General features: G+C 41.0%; 1 protein-coding gene across 2 annotated transcripts in view; it reads left to right on the top strand.

Annotated features, from left to right (window-relative positions):
* Window positions 1-828: 828 nt before the first annotated feature.
* Window positions 829-16668, top strand: part of MBD2 (methyl-CpG binding domain protein 2) — a 257055-nt gene continuing 241215 nt past the window's right edge. The window contains exon 1 of one of the 2 annotated variants that reach the window (XM_069219484.1): window positions 829-1032. In XM_069219484.1, coding sequence (XP_069075585.1) covers window positions 938-1032 — 95 coding nt within the window. In that variant the 5' untranslated portion in view covers window positions 829-937. The remainder of the gene's footprint in view (window positions 1033-16668) is intronic. The other variant, XM_069219475.1, reaches the window with a different exon arrangement.

The raw sequence follows: 16668 nt of genomic DNA, 5'->3' as shown, positions 1-16668 counted from the left end.
AACCCCAATCAACCAACAACCCAGTTTCTAATAGTGAATATTTATCATCTGAGCATCACCAAGTGAAGTGTTTTGATTTGTTTCGATCCTATTAAAATATTTGTCACACCTTAGAATTACAAAAAGCGTGCTTTATTTTTGCTGTCTTAACTACTGAATGTGTACTACACACCAATACACAAGCTAAAAAATAAGCAGCAATTTGTCACAAAACGTATACATGCCAATAGACCCGATTCAGGCAGGAGACTCCTGATTTTGAAAGCCAAAAATGAATTTAATTTGGCTGTCTCCTGCCTAAAATTGCGTCGCCTTCAACTGGAGTCATCGCGAGGAATACATTATTCCTATTATTTTTATAAATTCTCCCACTATATCTTTTAAAATTTTGGACTGTATGCAAATGTAACTAGATAAATAGGGAATTTAAAGACATCTTTATTTTTTTCAGACTTACCAAAAATCGGATCATGGCCCAAGCAGTGTTTGAGAAACAATGATTTAATACCACCTGGGATGGATAAATCCAACCCCGCGATCGTTGCCACTCGGCCACCCAGCCCTTTACGAAACTAAAAATACAAAACTAGTAGGAAAAACAAGCGGACCTTCCACCGGACAACCTCCCCCTGGAGGTGTTACAATGGGACCGTCCGTGTCATAGTTTTCCCTGTTATCCACCGTACGTGAATAACACAAACTACTTGGGAAAAAAACATGTCTCCAAACGTGGCTGGGAAGTTCAGGTACTACTTTGCGTGGTGCGTCCCACTCAGCGGAAGGATTATGAACTGTATGGGCGCCGCGCCGTCGGCGTCACGCGCCGGGCTGGGGTGGGCGGGGCCAGGCCTTTGTTGGACCTCTGGCTGTGACAGCTCTGTGCCCGGCACAGCCCCAGCGCACGGGGCAGGAGGCGAGGGGTCCCCGGGCCGCCAACATGGACTGTCCTGCGCTGCCCCCCGGGTGGAAGAAGGAGGAAGTGATCCGCAAGTCTGGGCTCAGCGCCGGCAAAAGCGATGTCTACTACTTCAGGTATGGAAGGAAGGGAGCAGGGATGGATGGGGAAAATAGAGGGACATTTGAGTGAGGACTCGCACGTGAGGGGGTGGGCTGTGCGCGAAGCGGGAGAGAAGGGCATGAGCAATAGGAAGAGTGGAGAGTGAGACGAGAAAAAGTGGGGTACAGGAGCAACAGAAGAAGGGAAGGAGGAAAAGTGTGACGGGTCAGAAGATGGCGTAATTTAAGAGCTGGCAAGGAGTTATCAACAGGGATATTAGTTTGCGAGGAGTAAAAAAGAAACTGGAAAGTTTATAGGAAACTGAAAGGCATTAGAAGGAACTATGATGATTTAGGGATCGCGAAAAGAGAAAGGTGTAATGGAATAACCTGCTTTGAGGGGCATGGGATGTGGTGAAGGGTAGGGCGGAGTGGTGGAAGATAACAGGAGAGAGGGGGTGGAGCAGAATGATAATTAAAACATTGATTGCAGAAACATTTGATGAGGGCAGAAGTAGAGGTGAATGTGTGGAGGAAAGAAAGGACTAAGGAGGGACGGGACATTAGCTGAACATGGGCAAATGGAAGGGTGGCATAAGCGACTCTGACGGATGACCAACCGGTGAGGTGAGCAGTAATACCAGATAAAGTGGAGAATTACTTAATGTTTGGCATTGTAACATAGATATTGTCTGCACACGTGCACTTAACTGCTCCTCATTGATAGAGACCTCATGCTTCTTGCAGATTTGATGAGGGTAGATTTACAGACGCTGGTGCCCTGTTTAGCTCGCATTCGGGCTTGTGATGGGAAAGCTCTCTCAGCTGTGTGCAAACTTTATAGTCCTTGCCACCACTCCTCCAACCAGTGCTTTAAATGGGCCTGTACTGAGTACGGGAGCTTTTTTATTTTGAGAGGGAGAGCATCTGCACTTCTAATAGCGCAGCGTAATATTTACCAGACCCATCTGGTCCTACCTTTTCAAAAACACAGATATTGCAAGTTATCACGATTATTGCATACCTAATATGCAGCAGGCAAGGTGTATTGGCTGGCCTGACGTCCGAGTGGCTGCCCAGATCTTATGGCGCCCTCCATCTCTGTCAAGTTTTTCAGTCACTGGTTTGGCGCGTGCCTGGTTCGATCCACGCCAGCCTTTTGAAGATTAGCCAGGCATATTCCCTGCCTGACTTTCAGTGTCAAGTCTGGTTGTGTGACAGACTGTCTGTGAGCCAACCCTACCGGCCTTTTGGATTTCATTCCATTAGGAGATAAATTGTAACATTCTTCGTAGGCGCGACAAGGCGGACAAGTATTTCGAAACTAAATGTGCGAAGTGTATACATAACATGATACATATATATGTGACTTTATTTTTATATACATTGTCTTTGTTGCTATTTCTGGGTTAGTGGCCTCCTTGAGTTGTTTATAGATATCTGGTCGTTTGCTAATAAGTATACACATTTGCACAAGGAAGGTCAATTCCAGGTCACTGATTTCCCCCTCCTCATAACCCAGACTGAGAGGCGACAGACTTTTCCAACTGTTTGGATGGACAGCCACGCTGGCTCGCCAGGAGAGTGTTCTAGTACAAATCACTAGGCCTGACACCAGTAGCATTTTTGTGATATTAATCATATTTCTGCTAAGGGTCGTTCTTTGTTAACTTCATAAGTCAGCAGCATAGAACCCCACCTCTACTTGTGCATTCTTAAGGGTCTTAACTTTGTGTAGGGGGGGTGTTTAGTTAAGAATTGTGGGCATTGCTAGCTGAAGTTTTCTTTCTTGGCACACCACTTATCTGTCTATCATTGGTGTCTTCAATCGCTTCACTGTCTCAAACTCATTTTGTCAAAATTTGTTTTTGTATTAAATATATGCTTTTTCCATCAGCTCCATAATTTCTCAGTTTCTTATTTTTACACGTAGGCTGTAAAACCTAACTCCACTTAACAGGAGCAACGGACCAATATCAAAAGATTTGTCTTGTCAAACCGCTAGGAGCGTCTATTTCATCTTGGGTGTGCCAAGCTTATTGTACTGTGTTTCATCAACCAGATCTGTTCTATTGATGCTGTTCCGGTATTCATAAGCTTTCTCTCTTAAGCCTCCCATCCAGTTTGGTTATGTGAAATCCTGTCTCTTTTGCCACTCCAGCTTAATGTATCTAGACTTGACAAGTGGCCTTTCAGATCACTCACTGTTGTGACCCACCTGCCATTTTGTACCTGCTGAATTGGTGCAAGACTTCCATAGTGCACACCTACTACCCAGACATTGGTGTGCAGTACACAATAGGAGTTTTTAGTTGATGGGGAGGAGGGCTATGGTACAGCATCACTGTTGTGGGTTTACAATGGACAAGTGATGGTGCTGTGATGAGTCTTGGAACACGGTGGGTGGGGAAGCAAGATAATTAGTGTGTGGAATGGGATTGGGTGATGGTCTGAGCTCTTCAGAGATGATATAAAAAATAAAGTTGCTGCCATTAAGGCCATTCTTCTGAGTGTGCCTCTGTTTTGTACACACTTAATTTCTCTATGCAGAGGTAGTCAGTACAAGACTCAATTACACCATTCCTCTATACACTTTTAAGAGTTGTCTGGATCTACTACAGAAACATTGATAATTGCACACACTCTTATTTGAGCAAGAGTTAAAAAGTACCTTTCAATTTGAGATATTAATTCATTAATAGAAATAGTTTCACTAATCCTTATGAAACTTCCAAAGTACTTGGATTGTCCTTTTGGCTAATAAACTGAAGATAGCTGAACTCAAATTACTAGAGGGCAGATTTCTGTGTTTGGGGAGCTAGTCTCCAGATTTCGGTCCCTTACAACATCAAGGGAGCGGTCTGCCACCTTTATCAGAAACTAGTGAATATTTTCTGTAGGTTCACTAGTGCCTCATGGTAATTCTGTAAGAGACCATGTTGGTCAGCGTAGTGTCTGAGTACTCACAAACATTTTCCCAAGGGCCACAAAGTTTGGCCTATGATGTTATCAAGGCACACATTGATGCTAGCAGGGCAGTACTCTGGTGACTAATGGGGCACAGGGGAAGCAAAGCATATACATCTGTTGGCAGAACTGCACAATTTGAAACCAGAAAACCTGAGATTAATCTCAGCTTCTCCACTTTACCAAACTGTGTGATGCTAGGCAATTGATTTATTTAACTTTCCCACCTTTTTTTTTAGGGTCGAGCATGCACAAGCGCTGTGGCCCCTGTTGTAATCTCTCTGTGGGCTTTTAACCACACCCATCAGTTTGGATAGTTCATGGGCTTGCCTTGATTTAATCAGTAAAAGGCATGCATACGTCATGCCTTTTCCGTGTTTTCCGAATGGCTTCTGCACTATTTCTTTTTATTTCCTGCGCAGTGCGATCTCGCTGGCCAGTACTCGAGCGCTTTGCTTGACATCGACCGGGTTACATGGATAATTGCACTTTTGCCGATATGTTTCACTGCGAGCAAACTTGTGTTTCATTTTCTGTTCCTCCTTCAACTCATGGTGACTGTCGTATGTGAAACTATTTTACTCTTCATTATCAGTTTATGTGGCAAGAAAAGTCTGTTTAGGAGTTTACAAGGCTAATAGCTCTGTCTGGAGCAAATGCAAGACCCACTGCATTGGAAATGCTTGTTCTTCGTTATCACCTATAAGAAGAAATCAAAATACATAACTTCAGGATGTGCTGTGCAAAACCTTCTCCTGTGTTTGATTAAATAAACTGTAATGTTGTTCATGAGAGTGTCCAATTTGAACAGCCTTGTCTGCTTAATGACGTATACTGGTAAAAAAATAAATAAATGGGCATGTAGTCATCAATAAAGGTCAAGCTACAGGGATGTGGAATTCCTATAGCCCGACGCCCGGGACATCTTGTTTGGGGTCAAGGGCAACAAGTTTTTATGTTTACTTTGTCCTTGGGACAAGTAGGCCCAACCCTCTGCAGCACAAACCCTTTGGCTGTCTGTTTACAGAGAGTGGAACTCTCTGTAGTTGAGGTAATGTTTTTCCAAAAGATAATGCTGTTCGAACTTGTATTTATGGTTCATTATTTGAAATCCTTCATTATTAGGGTGAGTGCTGTAAATAAATGTTTTAAGGTCACACTTCACTACTGACGTTGGTTCCAGTACAAAAAAAAAAAACGTGTATACACATGTTTGAAAAGTTTAGGCTATGAGGCTAAGTATAATGCTCCCAGAATGCTCTCTGATTAGATGCAAATGAAGTGTAATTTAGTAAAATGTGTTGGTGCATACTACTATTTCCTAAAAATATTTCTAATGGAAAATCAGTGTAACCATTTTCAGCACGATTATGGGAAGCATGAAAATAAACAAACACTGACAAAGCCAACTGATCTGACATATTTTTATAAGTCTTTTAGTTTCATCAATGCGTGTCTTGTTTTGACATGGCTTTTGTAACACTTTATTGTTGTGGGAGCTATCAGGCCCTCAACACTGTAACAAACACTGGCAAAAAAAAAACCCAAAACATTTTTGAACTCTAAAAGCACACGTTGCCACCAGTGGCATAACAAAGGCCCCACAGCCGCCCTCCTGGGGGCCCCTTCAGCACAGCACTTGGCCTGAGTGAGTCTGGAGAGGGGGCTCCTCCATGTTCTTTTCAAAGGGGCACCCTCCAGTTTCGCTACGTCACTGATTGCCACTGTAGTTCCTGACACTGAACAAAACTACTTTGTGTGCCAATATGCTCCTTGTGGAAGAGCAGAATGCGATCGCTCACAGTAAAGCCAGCCAAAAGAGAGAGAAATAGAAATGTAATAAAAACAAAATGTTTTGTTAACACCAGACCTAATTAGGGACCAAGACCCACATGTAGGTAGCTTTTTGCATGTCGCAAACAGCGACTTTCGCTGTTTGCGGCGTGCAAAAAGCACATTGCGATGCACAAACCCAGTTTTGCGATTCGGTAACCTGGTTACCGAATCGCAAAACAGGTTTGCGATTCGCAATTAGGAAATAGGCGACTCGCAGTGCAATGTAGGATTGTTTTGTGACCGCGAACGCAAATGGGTGCTAACACTTTCGCTAAAGCGACCCCTTCCCCATTGTGAATGTCACTGTAAACATTTTTTCAGAGCAGGCAGTGGTCCTGCGGAACACTACCTGCTCTGAAAAATTGAAACGAAAACGTTTCATTTTTCGTTTTTGTAATGCATCTCATTTTCCTTTAAGGAAAACGGACTGCATTACAAAAAAAACTGCTTTATTAAAAAGCAGTCACAGACATGGTGGTCTGCTGTCTCCAGCAGGCCACCATCCCTGTGAGGGCCGCCATTCGCAAGGGGGTCGCAAATTGCGAACCCACCTCATGATTATTCATGAGGTGGGCATTTGCGAAACCCTTGCGAATCACAGATGGTGTCAGGGACACCATCCTACATTCGGATTTGCGACTCGCAAATTGCGAGTCTCTCTGACTCGCAATTTGCGGGTCGCAAATCTGAACCTACTGACATGTGGCCCCAAATTCTTTAAGAAAGTCACAAAAGTGCACCGATGGTATATGTCGTACCCCTATAAAATATTTGTGAACTGTATTTTAGCATGGGTAAATACGATGTGTAGATTTGCTCATGTGAAAATCTATTGAGCATTTGAAAGTTCATTTTCCCTCCAGCCACTTTCTTCCCAACCTTGGAAGAAGTTCTAATTCTGCCATTGTCAGGAGTAAATGTCCAACCTTTCTTATTATGGGAAAATATTAGAGAGAAGCTGGTGAAAATCTTTAAAACATGCAGGTTAGTAGGTTTGCAGACTCAAAGGCATTCCAGCCCTGGAACTATTGCTTACTGCTTCCTCCAGCCCCAGTATGCAGATCGGCAGAAAGGTGGAAAAATAAGGAAATTGCTACAGTAGGGATTGAAACTGCAAGTATTCAAGCCCTACTAAGGTAGTAGCCCTGGCATAATCAGAGACGCTATTATCAGAGCTCTTACATAATGAGATTGCTGCCATAATTTGTCGCCACACTACATGGCACCAAAGGGACAAGTAGATCTTTTTACAGGACAAGTAGATTTGAGAAGCAACCTGTCCCCTGGGCAAGTAGATATTTTAATAAATTCCACACCCCTGAGCTAATTAATCAAAACGCTGAAAAAGGATTATGTAACACCAAATTGCACATGAAAGCTGTCAAAAAAACTGGCAATCTGTAAAAACAGGAAAAAAAACAAAAGCTGGCAAAGAACAGCAACCCACTGAAGATCAAAGTGCATTGCCAAACGGAGTGGTAGATAACCAAAGGTTTTGCCTGGTTTGCCAAAAATATGTAAAAATCATAAATAGTTATTGAAAAGATGTTCCACAATTTGTCCCTTGGACAAAAACCAAATGAATCAAAATAACAGTAATTATATCACTTGTCACTCTTTCACAAAGTTTAACCAGTTAGATAAGTTCCATATTCATGCAGTTAATTAAATATCATCAACTCTGTGTTTAATGTAAGCAATATTTCAAAAGACAGAAGAGAACAGGGTGACGAAATTGTCAACGGTCATAAATGGTACTTTTCTTCTGGGTACAATCACAATTATTACACAGTTGTAGCACAAATACAAATCCCATCAGGGAGCATTGCTGCATTGGTGAGGTCTGAATAGCTAAATGTTCCCCTTGTTGTCATCAGTTCCCAAAGTGCCAGCTGATTTAAATGAATGCTGTTTTTCCCCAATCTTCGATTGTGTTAAGGTCCAACTTATCCATCCAGAACAGTTCTCTTTTAGATAATGCACTTGACATATCGCCACCATGTAGTCCTTGTTAGATCTGCTCTATCACCTGGCACTTGATATCCTCGCAAGTGTAGTTAAGTCTTTGGAAGTGTTCAACTATTGGTGCTCCATCTGTGCAACACTTAATCCGAGTTCTGTGTTAGAGAATTCTGCATTTGACCTATTGATGCCGTCATATGGACACCAGAACGCATAGACATCCTGAGTGTTACAGTTTGTAAAACTAGACAATGTGGTCTTAAAGTTTTTTGAATTAACACATTTGTATTCATACTGAAGATCATTGCAATTAGTCCCCAGAGAGCATGGAGAGTATTGCGGGGGCCTGCGGTAAAAAAGGCTGTACTAGGGCATCCTTGAGAATTCCTGCCTCTTTTAAAAGGAAAAAGTTGTTCTTCATTAGTTGTCAGGTGCCCTTTCACTAGGCCCCAATGCCACCTTATAATTTTCTTGACCTCATTGCTAGCTTGATTGAAGGTAATAGTATCCTATTCAGACTGTCCTTCCTTGTTTGCATTTCTAATAGATATTCTCTGTGGTTGCACCATGCCATTTCCTTGCTCTCCTCACTCAGCGTCCGGGGCAGCCTTGTTCGATGAGGTGTGTTTTTTTTTTTTTTTTCTTTTTTTTTTTTAATGAGGATATTCGACGACTTGAAAAAAATCATTTTTCTTGGTAGAATTCCTATATATACAAAGGAGGAATTGTCCAAAGGGCAAATTATCTCTCAAGCTCGTAGAAAGGCTGCTGGCTTAGCGTAATAAGGAACTCCTCTGTTGCTTTCCTATATAGTGACACACAAACTTTCCCATCATCAATAGCAACATTAAGATTAAGAAAAGGAATACTATCAGAACTTTGAGCCATTGTGAATTGAATGTCTGTTTATCTTGTGTTCAAGGAAGCATGAAAGGACATAATGTTCTGTACTGAACCCCTCCATTTTAGGATGACGTCATCTATATAGCGTAACCATTTGAGTATATTGTCAATGAAAGGATTGTCAGGTATAAAGATCTTATGTGTCTCGTAATTGGCCATTTATAGATCCGCAAGATCCGGCGCAAAGCTTGCGCCCATAGCTACTCCCTTGGTTTGGAAGTAAACCGTATTATCAAATTGCAAGTAGTTCTCTGTCATAGCGATCTCCATTTGCTCAACTAAGAACCAAGTGGGGACGTGAGGGCTGTTCTTGTGTGTCCATAAAGTCTCTATCTACTTTGAGTGCTTTGTTCTGGGGAATGTTGGTATATAGAGATTGTGTGTCCATGGTGACAAACAGATCAGTATTTTTATTTTGGTTAAATGGGGTGGCTTCAATCACGTTGAAGTGTATATAGGTGTATACAAAGTAGTTAGGGGTACCCATGGTTTCAGAAATAGATCTAAGTACTGCATAGGGGCTCTAGGATGTAACCACAACCCGATATGATTTCATATTCTTTTATAAATCCTGTCTGGAAACTGAGCATTAGCTTTAGTTATTATTATTATTTTTTTTTGTAATCCCATTGCTGAGATTTGTGCATTCATTTTACAATCTACATTAGGTAGTGAAATAGGACTGCAGTGCTTTTTTTTCCTAAGGGGTCCTTGCCTTCCTTATGTATGACTACTATATTTGCTTGTGAGGCCATTCCTTCTTTCTTGCGTGTTAGACCTGACCGCTTTAGGGTGGTCTTCTACCAACTTTTTCTCTACCTCCCTCCATTTTTCTGACCTTGTTTTGCTGGCTTTAGGACTCTGTGCACTTTACCACTTCTTCCTAGTGCTAAAGTAATTGTGCTCTCTTCCCTAAACATGGTAATATTGGTTCATACCGAAGTGGCATATTTAATTTACTTATAATTCCCTAGTAAAGTGCTCTACATGTGCCCATGGTCTTTAAATTAAGTGCTGCTAATGGGCCTGCAGCACGGATTGTGCCATCCACATAAGTAGCCCCTTACTCGTGCCACAGGCCTGCCATTGCAAGGACTGTGTGTGTAGTTTACTGTCACTTAGACTTGGCTTTTAAAACCAATTGATAAGCCTTAAACTCTCCTTTTATTACATATAAGTCACCCCTAAGGTTGGCCCTTGGTAGTCCACAGGGCAGGTGCTACGGAACTAAAAGGTAGAACGTGTACTTTTAAGGTTTACTTGTTAAGATAGTGAAAAACTGCTGAGGTCGTTTTTTCACAACTGTGAGGCCTAACCCTCTCATAGATTAACATTGGAAATTCCTTAATACACTTTTAAGTTGTAATTCCTGATTGAGGAGTAGAGTTATTTCATGTTTCATATCTTCTGAATGGTAATGATAAATCCTCTTTACTTTTAAAGTTGAATTTAGCATTACTATTTTAGAAATGCCACTTTTAGAAAGTAGGTATTTCTCTGCTCTTACAGCTCTGTGTGCCTGCAGTCTGTCTCCAATACACATCTGGGATGGGTGACAGATACACTTTGTTCAGTCTATCTAGACAGCCACACGCACAGGAAGATTAGTTGTGTCTGAGTACTCTTCTGCATTCTGATGGCTCTTCCTGCCCAGGGAAGGGATGACACTTACACCTGAATAGGCAGTGCCTGCCCCCACACAAACGACTGCTTACCCCCTACTAATAGTCTGGAGCCTGGGCTGGTAATTAAGGCCCTCTGTGCACTCTAAAGACCCCTTTGTGAAGTCTTCCCCACTTCAAAGGCACAACTGGGTATAAGTACTGTGTCTTTGACCCCTCAAAATCGGCCAATTGCCCTACAGCTGGACTCTGTCAGAAGAACTGCTGTGCTGCAACAAGGACTGCTATTATGGTGGACTGCTGACTTGGAAGGTCTGCTCTTCTGCTGTACATGCTTGCTGCTCTCTGACCCTGCTGAGGGAGAGTTGGACTCTGCCTTGCACCCCAAGTGATCTTCAAGGGCTTGTCTCCTGTTGCTTGAGACTAGGGGATAGCAAAGTCTCTACCCCAGCTCCTGTGCCTGTGATCTGGCCCCAGATAATTGTATTTATGGAAATCAGCACATCTCCTGTCTGCATGTAGCAGAACCTGCGCATCGCTCTCGAAACCAATGCTTTGTTTTGAGGGCCTGACTCATTGGAACTGCACTTCGCTGTCACAGTAGTCTACAGAAATCGATGAATCTCTTGACTGCGTAGAAAACCAGTGCATTGCGCTTTGGAACCAATGCATATCAGCTACAGCGCTTGTCTTCGGAACAGACACATCTCGATCACTGTGTGGGACAGAGAAGCGCATCGCCATCTCTGCAAGGATCTGGTCGACACATCTCTCTGCTGCAACCAGGAAAGGTACTTTGTTCATCAGGGCCTGCATAAGTCCTGTAGTCGTCTGCCTGCACTCCATCGCGGTTGGTCTGAACTTTGCCTTTGACTGGGCCAGCATGCCCTAAAGTAACCCCTAAAGGCGTTATTTGCTTCTAAGCGCTATTTTGCATTAATACTTTAAAATTTAAATCTTGACTTCTACAAATTGACTTTGTCATTCTGGTCTTATATTATTTATAAAATCATGATGTATTTTTTTAGGTCAAGCGTAAGCATTCCACCTCATGTATAACTTTTGTATACCTCTTATGGCTTAAAGCAATTTCATTTTTTGGTTGCAGTGTCCCTTTTAAAAAAAGAATTGCTTGCTAGTGGTCAGTTGTACCTTTTTTTCTTCCTCCTTTTTCTGTTTCAGAGCAGTGACCAACTACTGTATTATTCCACTTTGGTTTCTTTATCTGTTGCTGTGACAGACTACTTTTGTCATTTCTTGGTTGCTCACTTTTCACTGAGGGTGTTTTAAGCTGGTAGCTGTGTGTGTTTTTATTGCAGCATTCCATTCCTCCCACCTCCTCCCATGTCTCTGACATTTGTTTTGGCTTTATTCCAAATGCTGTCCTCATTTACCTCTGGCTCCTAAAATAAGCTTATTTTACAAAAGAAACACTTGGTGCCTAAAACATTTAGCTCACTCCTCATGAAAGCCAAAATAGGCCCTTTCTGGGACTGTAGCTAAACCTAGAAGCAATAATGTGAAACTTGCAGAGCCTCATCTGGAGTCACTTTCCAGGGCCGCTCCCTGCCAGCCCTCAGAGACATCCACACTCAGGGCATTGCTTATCTCCTTTATTGGGGCCATAAATGTTCTTGGGCTGCTCTACTATTAAGTTCATTAGAGCTTTGTTGAAATACTTGCAAGACTTTTCCTTCTGTTAACATAAAGAGAAAAATACTTTTCCAGCCTTATTTTCCTATTTCTGTTCAGACGTTAACACAACTGGAGATAGTGCAGTCATCTTCTCATCTCTCATCAAGGGCTCATCCTTTTTTATGTCAGTAGCTGCCAGTGCCAACCAAAACGTGGCAGGAAAAGACAAAATTATGAGGCAGGGTTGAGCAATTTATATGGAAAGAAAAGTCCAGTTATGAATTTACAATGGCAACAGCTCTAACTAAAGAAAATGCAAGACCTATTGCATTGCAGATGCTTGTTCTAACCTAGTGTGGAGTCTTTTTGTGGTGCCTTCACTGTTACTATATGAGTTATTGCACATATACTTTACACATTGCTTTCTAAGTTAAGCCTGCCTGCTCTGTGCCAAACTACCTGAGGGTGAGCACAGGGTAATTTAGGTTGTCTTATGACCTGACTAGGATTGTGGTCCCTACTTTACTTGGAAAGGGCTCATACATTTGCCAACTAGACACCCACATTATAACAGTGCCTGTTTCTTCAAATATTAGCAAATCTTCCCCATATGTTTTTGCAGATCCTGAATATACTTGAAATTTATGTGGACTTGCCACTTTCCCATCTTTCAGCAGTCTCATCACCCAGATTATTTCTATCTTTTCAATATGTCAAGATGTTGATTTGGTTATGTTGTTTAGTGTTGGTAATGCAATTTTCTTGAGATAATCATGGCAGTGAACTAGGGATGATGCTTCAATTGTTTTGTGTAAGCTTGAGTCGAAGTTGTGAAAACATTCAAGACTAGGGGATCTGTTTTTGTGTCCCTTTAGGAGTTTTTTTATTGCTGTAACTTCAATAGGTTCCAACCAGCTTTATTTTGTTCTGTTTTTTTTTTTTACTTTTCTGGTATTCACCCAAATGTGAGCTTTATTACTAATTGTTATTGTGATCATATTTCAGAGGTTTTAGTTTGTGTAGGAGTTTATTATCTTTGGTGTCAGTACGCATTCCAGGTTTTCAATTTCACTTTCGCCTGTGTCTATTTTTTGGGATATGTATATAGTCTTATTAGACATAACATTTATAATAATCTCCCCTTGTTGTATTTTCATGGCATCCCATATGAGCTTTGGTAGGCCATGTGTAGTGTTGTTTTCTGTAAATACATTTTTGGTAGCTATTTTAATTTGGTCTTTAGCTGTTGTGTCATTTAGACTGCCTCGTCCATTCTCCAAATTCTCTCTCTGGTATTTTTTTTATTGGTTTCTATTTCAATGGTAATACATCTGTGGTCTTAAAGTAGCATCTGTATGATTTGGGGGTTTAATTGTTTTGCTTTAAGGGGATTGTTGGTTAGTGGATACTCAGTTCTGGAGACTGTGTTGTGGGGATGGAAGCAGAAGCTGAATGAGTTTCCTGTTGCATTGTGTAGGCGCCAAGTGTCATTTGGCAGATTTTGTTGGCAAAGGTTTCTCATTTGCTTATGAGCTTTGTTTGATCTGTATTTGCAGGAAGAGCTTCTGTCCAAGACTGTGTGCCCCAGGGTAAATTAAAATATCCTTCAAGGATTGTCAGTCACTTGCTATTTCACATATTATCTTATTAACGTTAATCCATAATTCTAGAATGTCACCTGTTGAGGTGCATATATTTACTATGTATTCAGCATAGTTATCTATCGTTACACTAGTAATGACCCACCTTACATCTTAATTGTGGTAATTTTCAGTTATCCTAATGCCTGTGTTTTTAGAAATGAGGGTTATCACTTCATTTTTTCTTTTTATTAGTGATGGAGCATGCTGATTATGGACACCAGTAGTTATACATGGTTCAGGCTTCTTGGATACAAATAGTGGTTTCTTGTAAGAAAGTGATATTACCCTAGAGTTCATAGCAGTAATCAATAATCTTTTATCCTTTCAACTAGATGGTTGAGCCCTTTTTTGTACAGGGATAGTTTTTTCAAGCATCTATGGGCAGCATAATGATCTGTTGAACTTTTTTATTGATCCTACTGTGGTTGTTGTGCAGTATATTTTGATTTACTATTGTTTTAGTCTATTCCTTGTCATCCCTACTTTTGGTGTTTATGTATTTGAGTGATGGTATGTGTCATCACAAATGTGTAAGTAGGTTGCACAGTCAAAGTTGAGAGTTCACTCTTTGTGTGCGGATATGTGTGCGTAGGTTTGTAAAAAGGAAAAAAGCAAATGAGTCACCATGATAGTAAAGGATACCCCGACAACTCTCAAATCTCGTCAGTACATTGTGGTACAGTGGAGAAACCGAGAGGCCATAACTACTGAAATTCTGTTCAACATTAGGGAACATCTGTTCTATGCTGAGAAAAACACATGATAATATTTTGTGGATACAGCCTAGTTTTGTATTTCAACGATTATACTAACCTATAGTTAACTTAGAATTGAACTTTGGAGAGCACATTTCTAAGAGAATGTCGCTATTTTATTATTGCTGGGCCATGATTTCCAATTTCAGTAGTCCTATTGTAATGTATTTGGTAACGAGCCATGGGTGTTCATTGCTTTTAAATTTGTATGAGTATTCTTAGCATATTAAGCTAGATGTAGTGATATGGTGGTGAATCTTTAGATAGTGGTACCTTTAGGATTGTCTCATGTAAGAGTTTGTTATTTTGATGCTGTGTAGCATGGTGATATACTTTGGTGCTAACCTGTCCATTTTCATATACATAGCTTTCCTTTAGAGCAGAATCAGCAGAAATACTTGTAAGAACATTAGAAAAAGAGAGAAAGGGGTTATACATTACAGGTCTAAATCTAATTGTGAAATTTTAATGAAGGTTTCTAGGTTAACTGGATTCTTAAACATAATGATTTTCTCTCCATGTATTACCTTCATTCTTGATGGGCCGATTAAAGAAGAAGAGTATGTTCATCACCCCAAGTTTGAGTATCATTACTTTTAGTTCCTTGGAGTGGATGATCTTTCTGACCTCTTTTGATCTTGAATTCTATTTCAAACAAAAATCCTAGAACGTGCGAAATCCATGTTTCTAGACAATTTGCCACAGGATTTTGTCTTCCTCTCCATATTTTCAGGGAGTACGGAAATTCTTAGTTTACCTATCCTGTTTCTGGCCTCTAGGTCTGTAATTTATCTCTGTAGTGTTGCTGTTTCTTTTAGCAGTAGTGTCATGCTTTTTCTGTTGGACATTGATCAGATATTCTGCTCTACAAATTCTTAGTTTGGCCTCCCCTATTCTATTAGATAGGCCCTCCATGTCGTTTCTCAGGCCTGCTAGTACAATTTGGAAAAGTTCTGTGTTTGTTTTTGTAGTTTGAGTTAGATCATAAGGTAGATTGAAACGTTGTAATATTGGTTCTAAAGTTAAGCTTGAGTCTGTTTTTGTTTTGATTGGGGAATCTGGAATGGGGGTTCGGATTTCATCCTGTCTTGCCCTGTTTTCTGTTGCTTGGGTCCTATTGTTTCTTTCTCCTTCATATCCACCATGGTAATCCATTTATATTAATGGTCCACAAAGCAAGGAATATTGGAATAGTAGTTGTTGAATAATTATTTCAAATCACTGTTGCAGCGAGCAGTGTCCCAGTGTATGACGCCATGTAGTAGAAGTTAATTATGCTGTAGATGACTGTTATGTTTCTTATGGTCACTTTCTGATGATCAGAAAATGTTCAAGCAGTATACTTTTAGTGTCCTGGTTATTGACGATTTTTAGGGTCGAGCGCACACACGCGCTCTGTCCTTGTAATCTCTCTTTGGGCTTTTAACCATGCCCATGTCACACTTGTCACTTTCATTGGTTTGTGGGCTTGCCTTTTAAAATCCGCTTGATTTCATTAGTGAAAGGCATGCATACGTCATGCCTTTTCCGGTGTTTAGAACTCTCCGAGCACACCAGCCAACTACTAAAAACATACAAGGCTCCATGTTTTTAGCCTGGTTTCTGTAGTACTTCGCCTTTTTATTTTCCACGCAGCTATATCACGCTCGTTTTTTTTTCTCCATTTATGTAGCAAGAAAAGTCTGGTTAGGAGTTTACAACGCTAATAGCTCTAACTCCAGCAAATGCGAGACCCGTGGTGTCTGTAAAGCCAGCTTTAGAGTTTAGTACTCCATTTATGAATGTTAAAGCTTGCATGTTTTTCATATGTCACTATTAAACTGTTGTCTGAAACCCCCTCCATACTCAGGCATTGTACCTTTGTGTTCCTTGATCTCAGAATCTACCTAGCATACTCTTGGGTTAGCCCAGAACTTAGCTGCCAAGCTAATATCCATCCCATAATGTTGGAACAAAATCTCCCCTACACTGCATCAACTTAACTTGCTTCCCATCAGCTCCCTAATAAAATCAGGTCTGCTTCATTTTTCTCTTTCAGTCAGAGAAAGGCACATTGGACACAAAGCCGGGAGACCAAATGCTGTGGGGTGGGACTCCATCTTACTGGCTGGCACACACACACACAAATCTAATGATCTGGCGCCGTAAAGTCAGCTAGGGCAAGTGTATACATGTATAATACATCATATGGTCACTTGCGCTAAAGCATTATCACTCACTTTTGACCAAAAGCAGGAGATGTCTGCTCTTGGCTGATTAAGTTAATCATTATGATGCGATCTGGTTTGTGAATCAGTCGACCCATGAGATTGTTTTTAAGTTCCTGTACTTTTATTAATGTTGACATCA

This window comes from Pleurodeles waltl, chromosome 1_1, assembly GCF_031143425.1.
Source record: "Pleurodeles waltl isolate 20211129_DDA chromosome 1_1, aPleWal1.hap1.20221129, whole genome shotgun sequence".
NCBI lineage: Eukaryota > Metazoa > Chordata > Amphibia > Caudata > Salamandridae > Pleurodeles > Pleurodeles waltl.
Note: the sequence above shows the minus strand (reverse complement) of the source record. Positions and strands in the feature narration are given on the sequence as shown.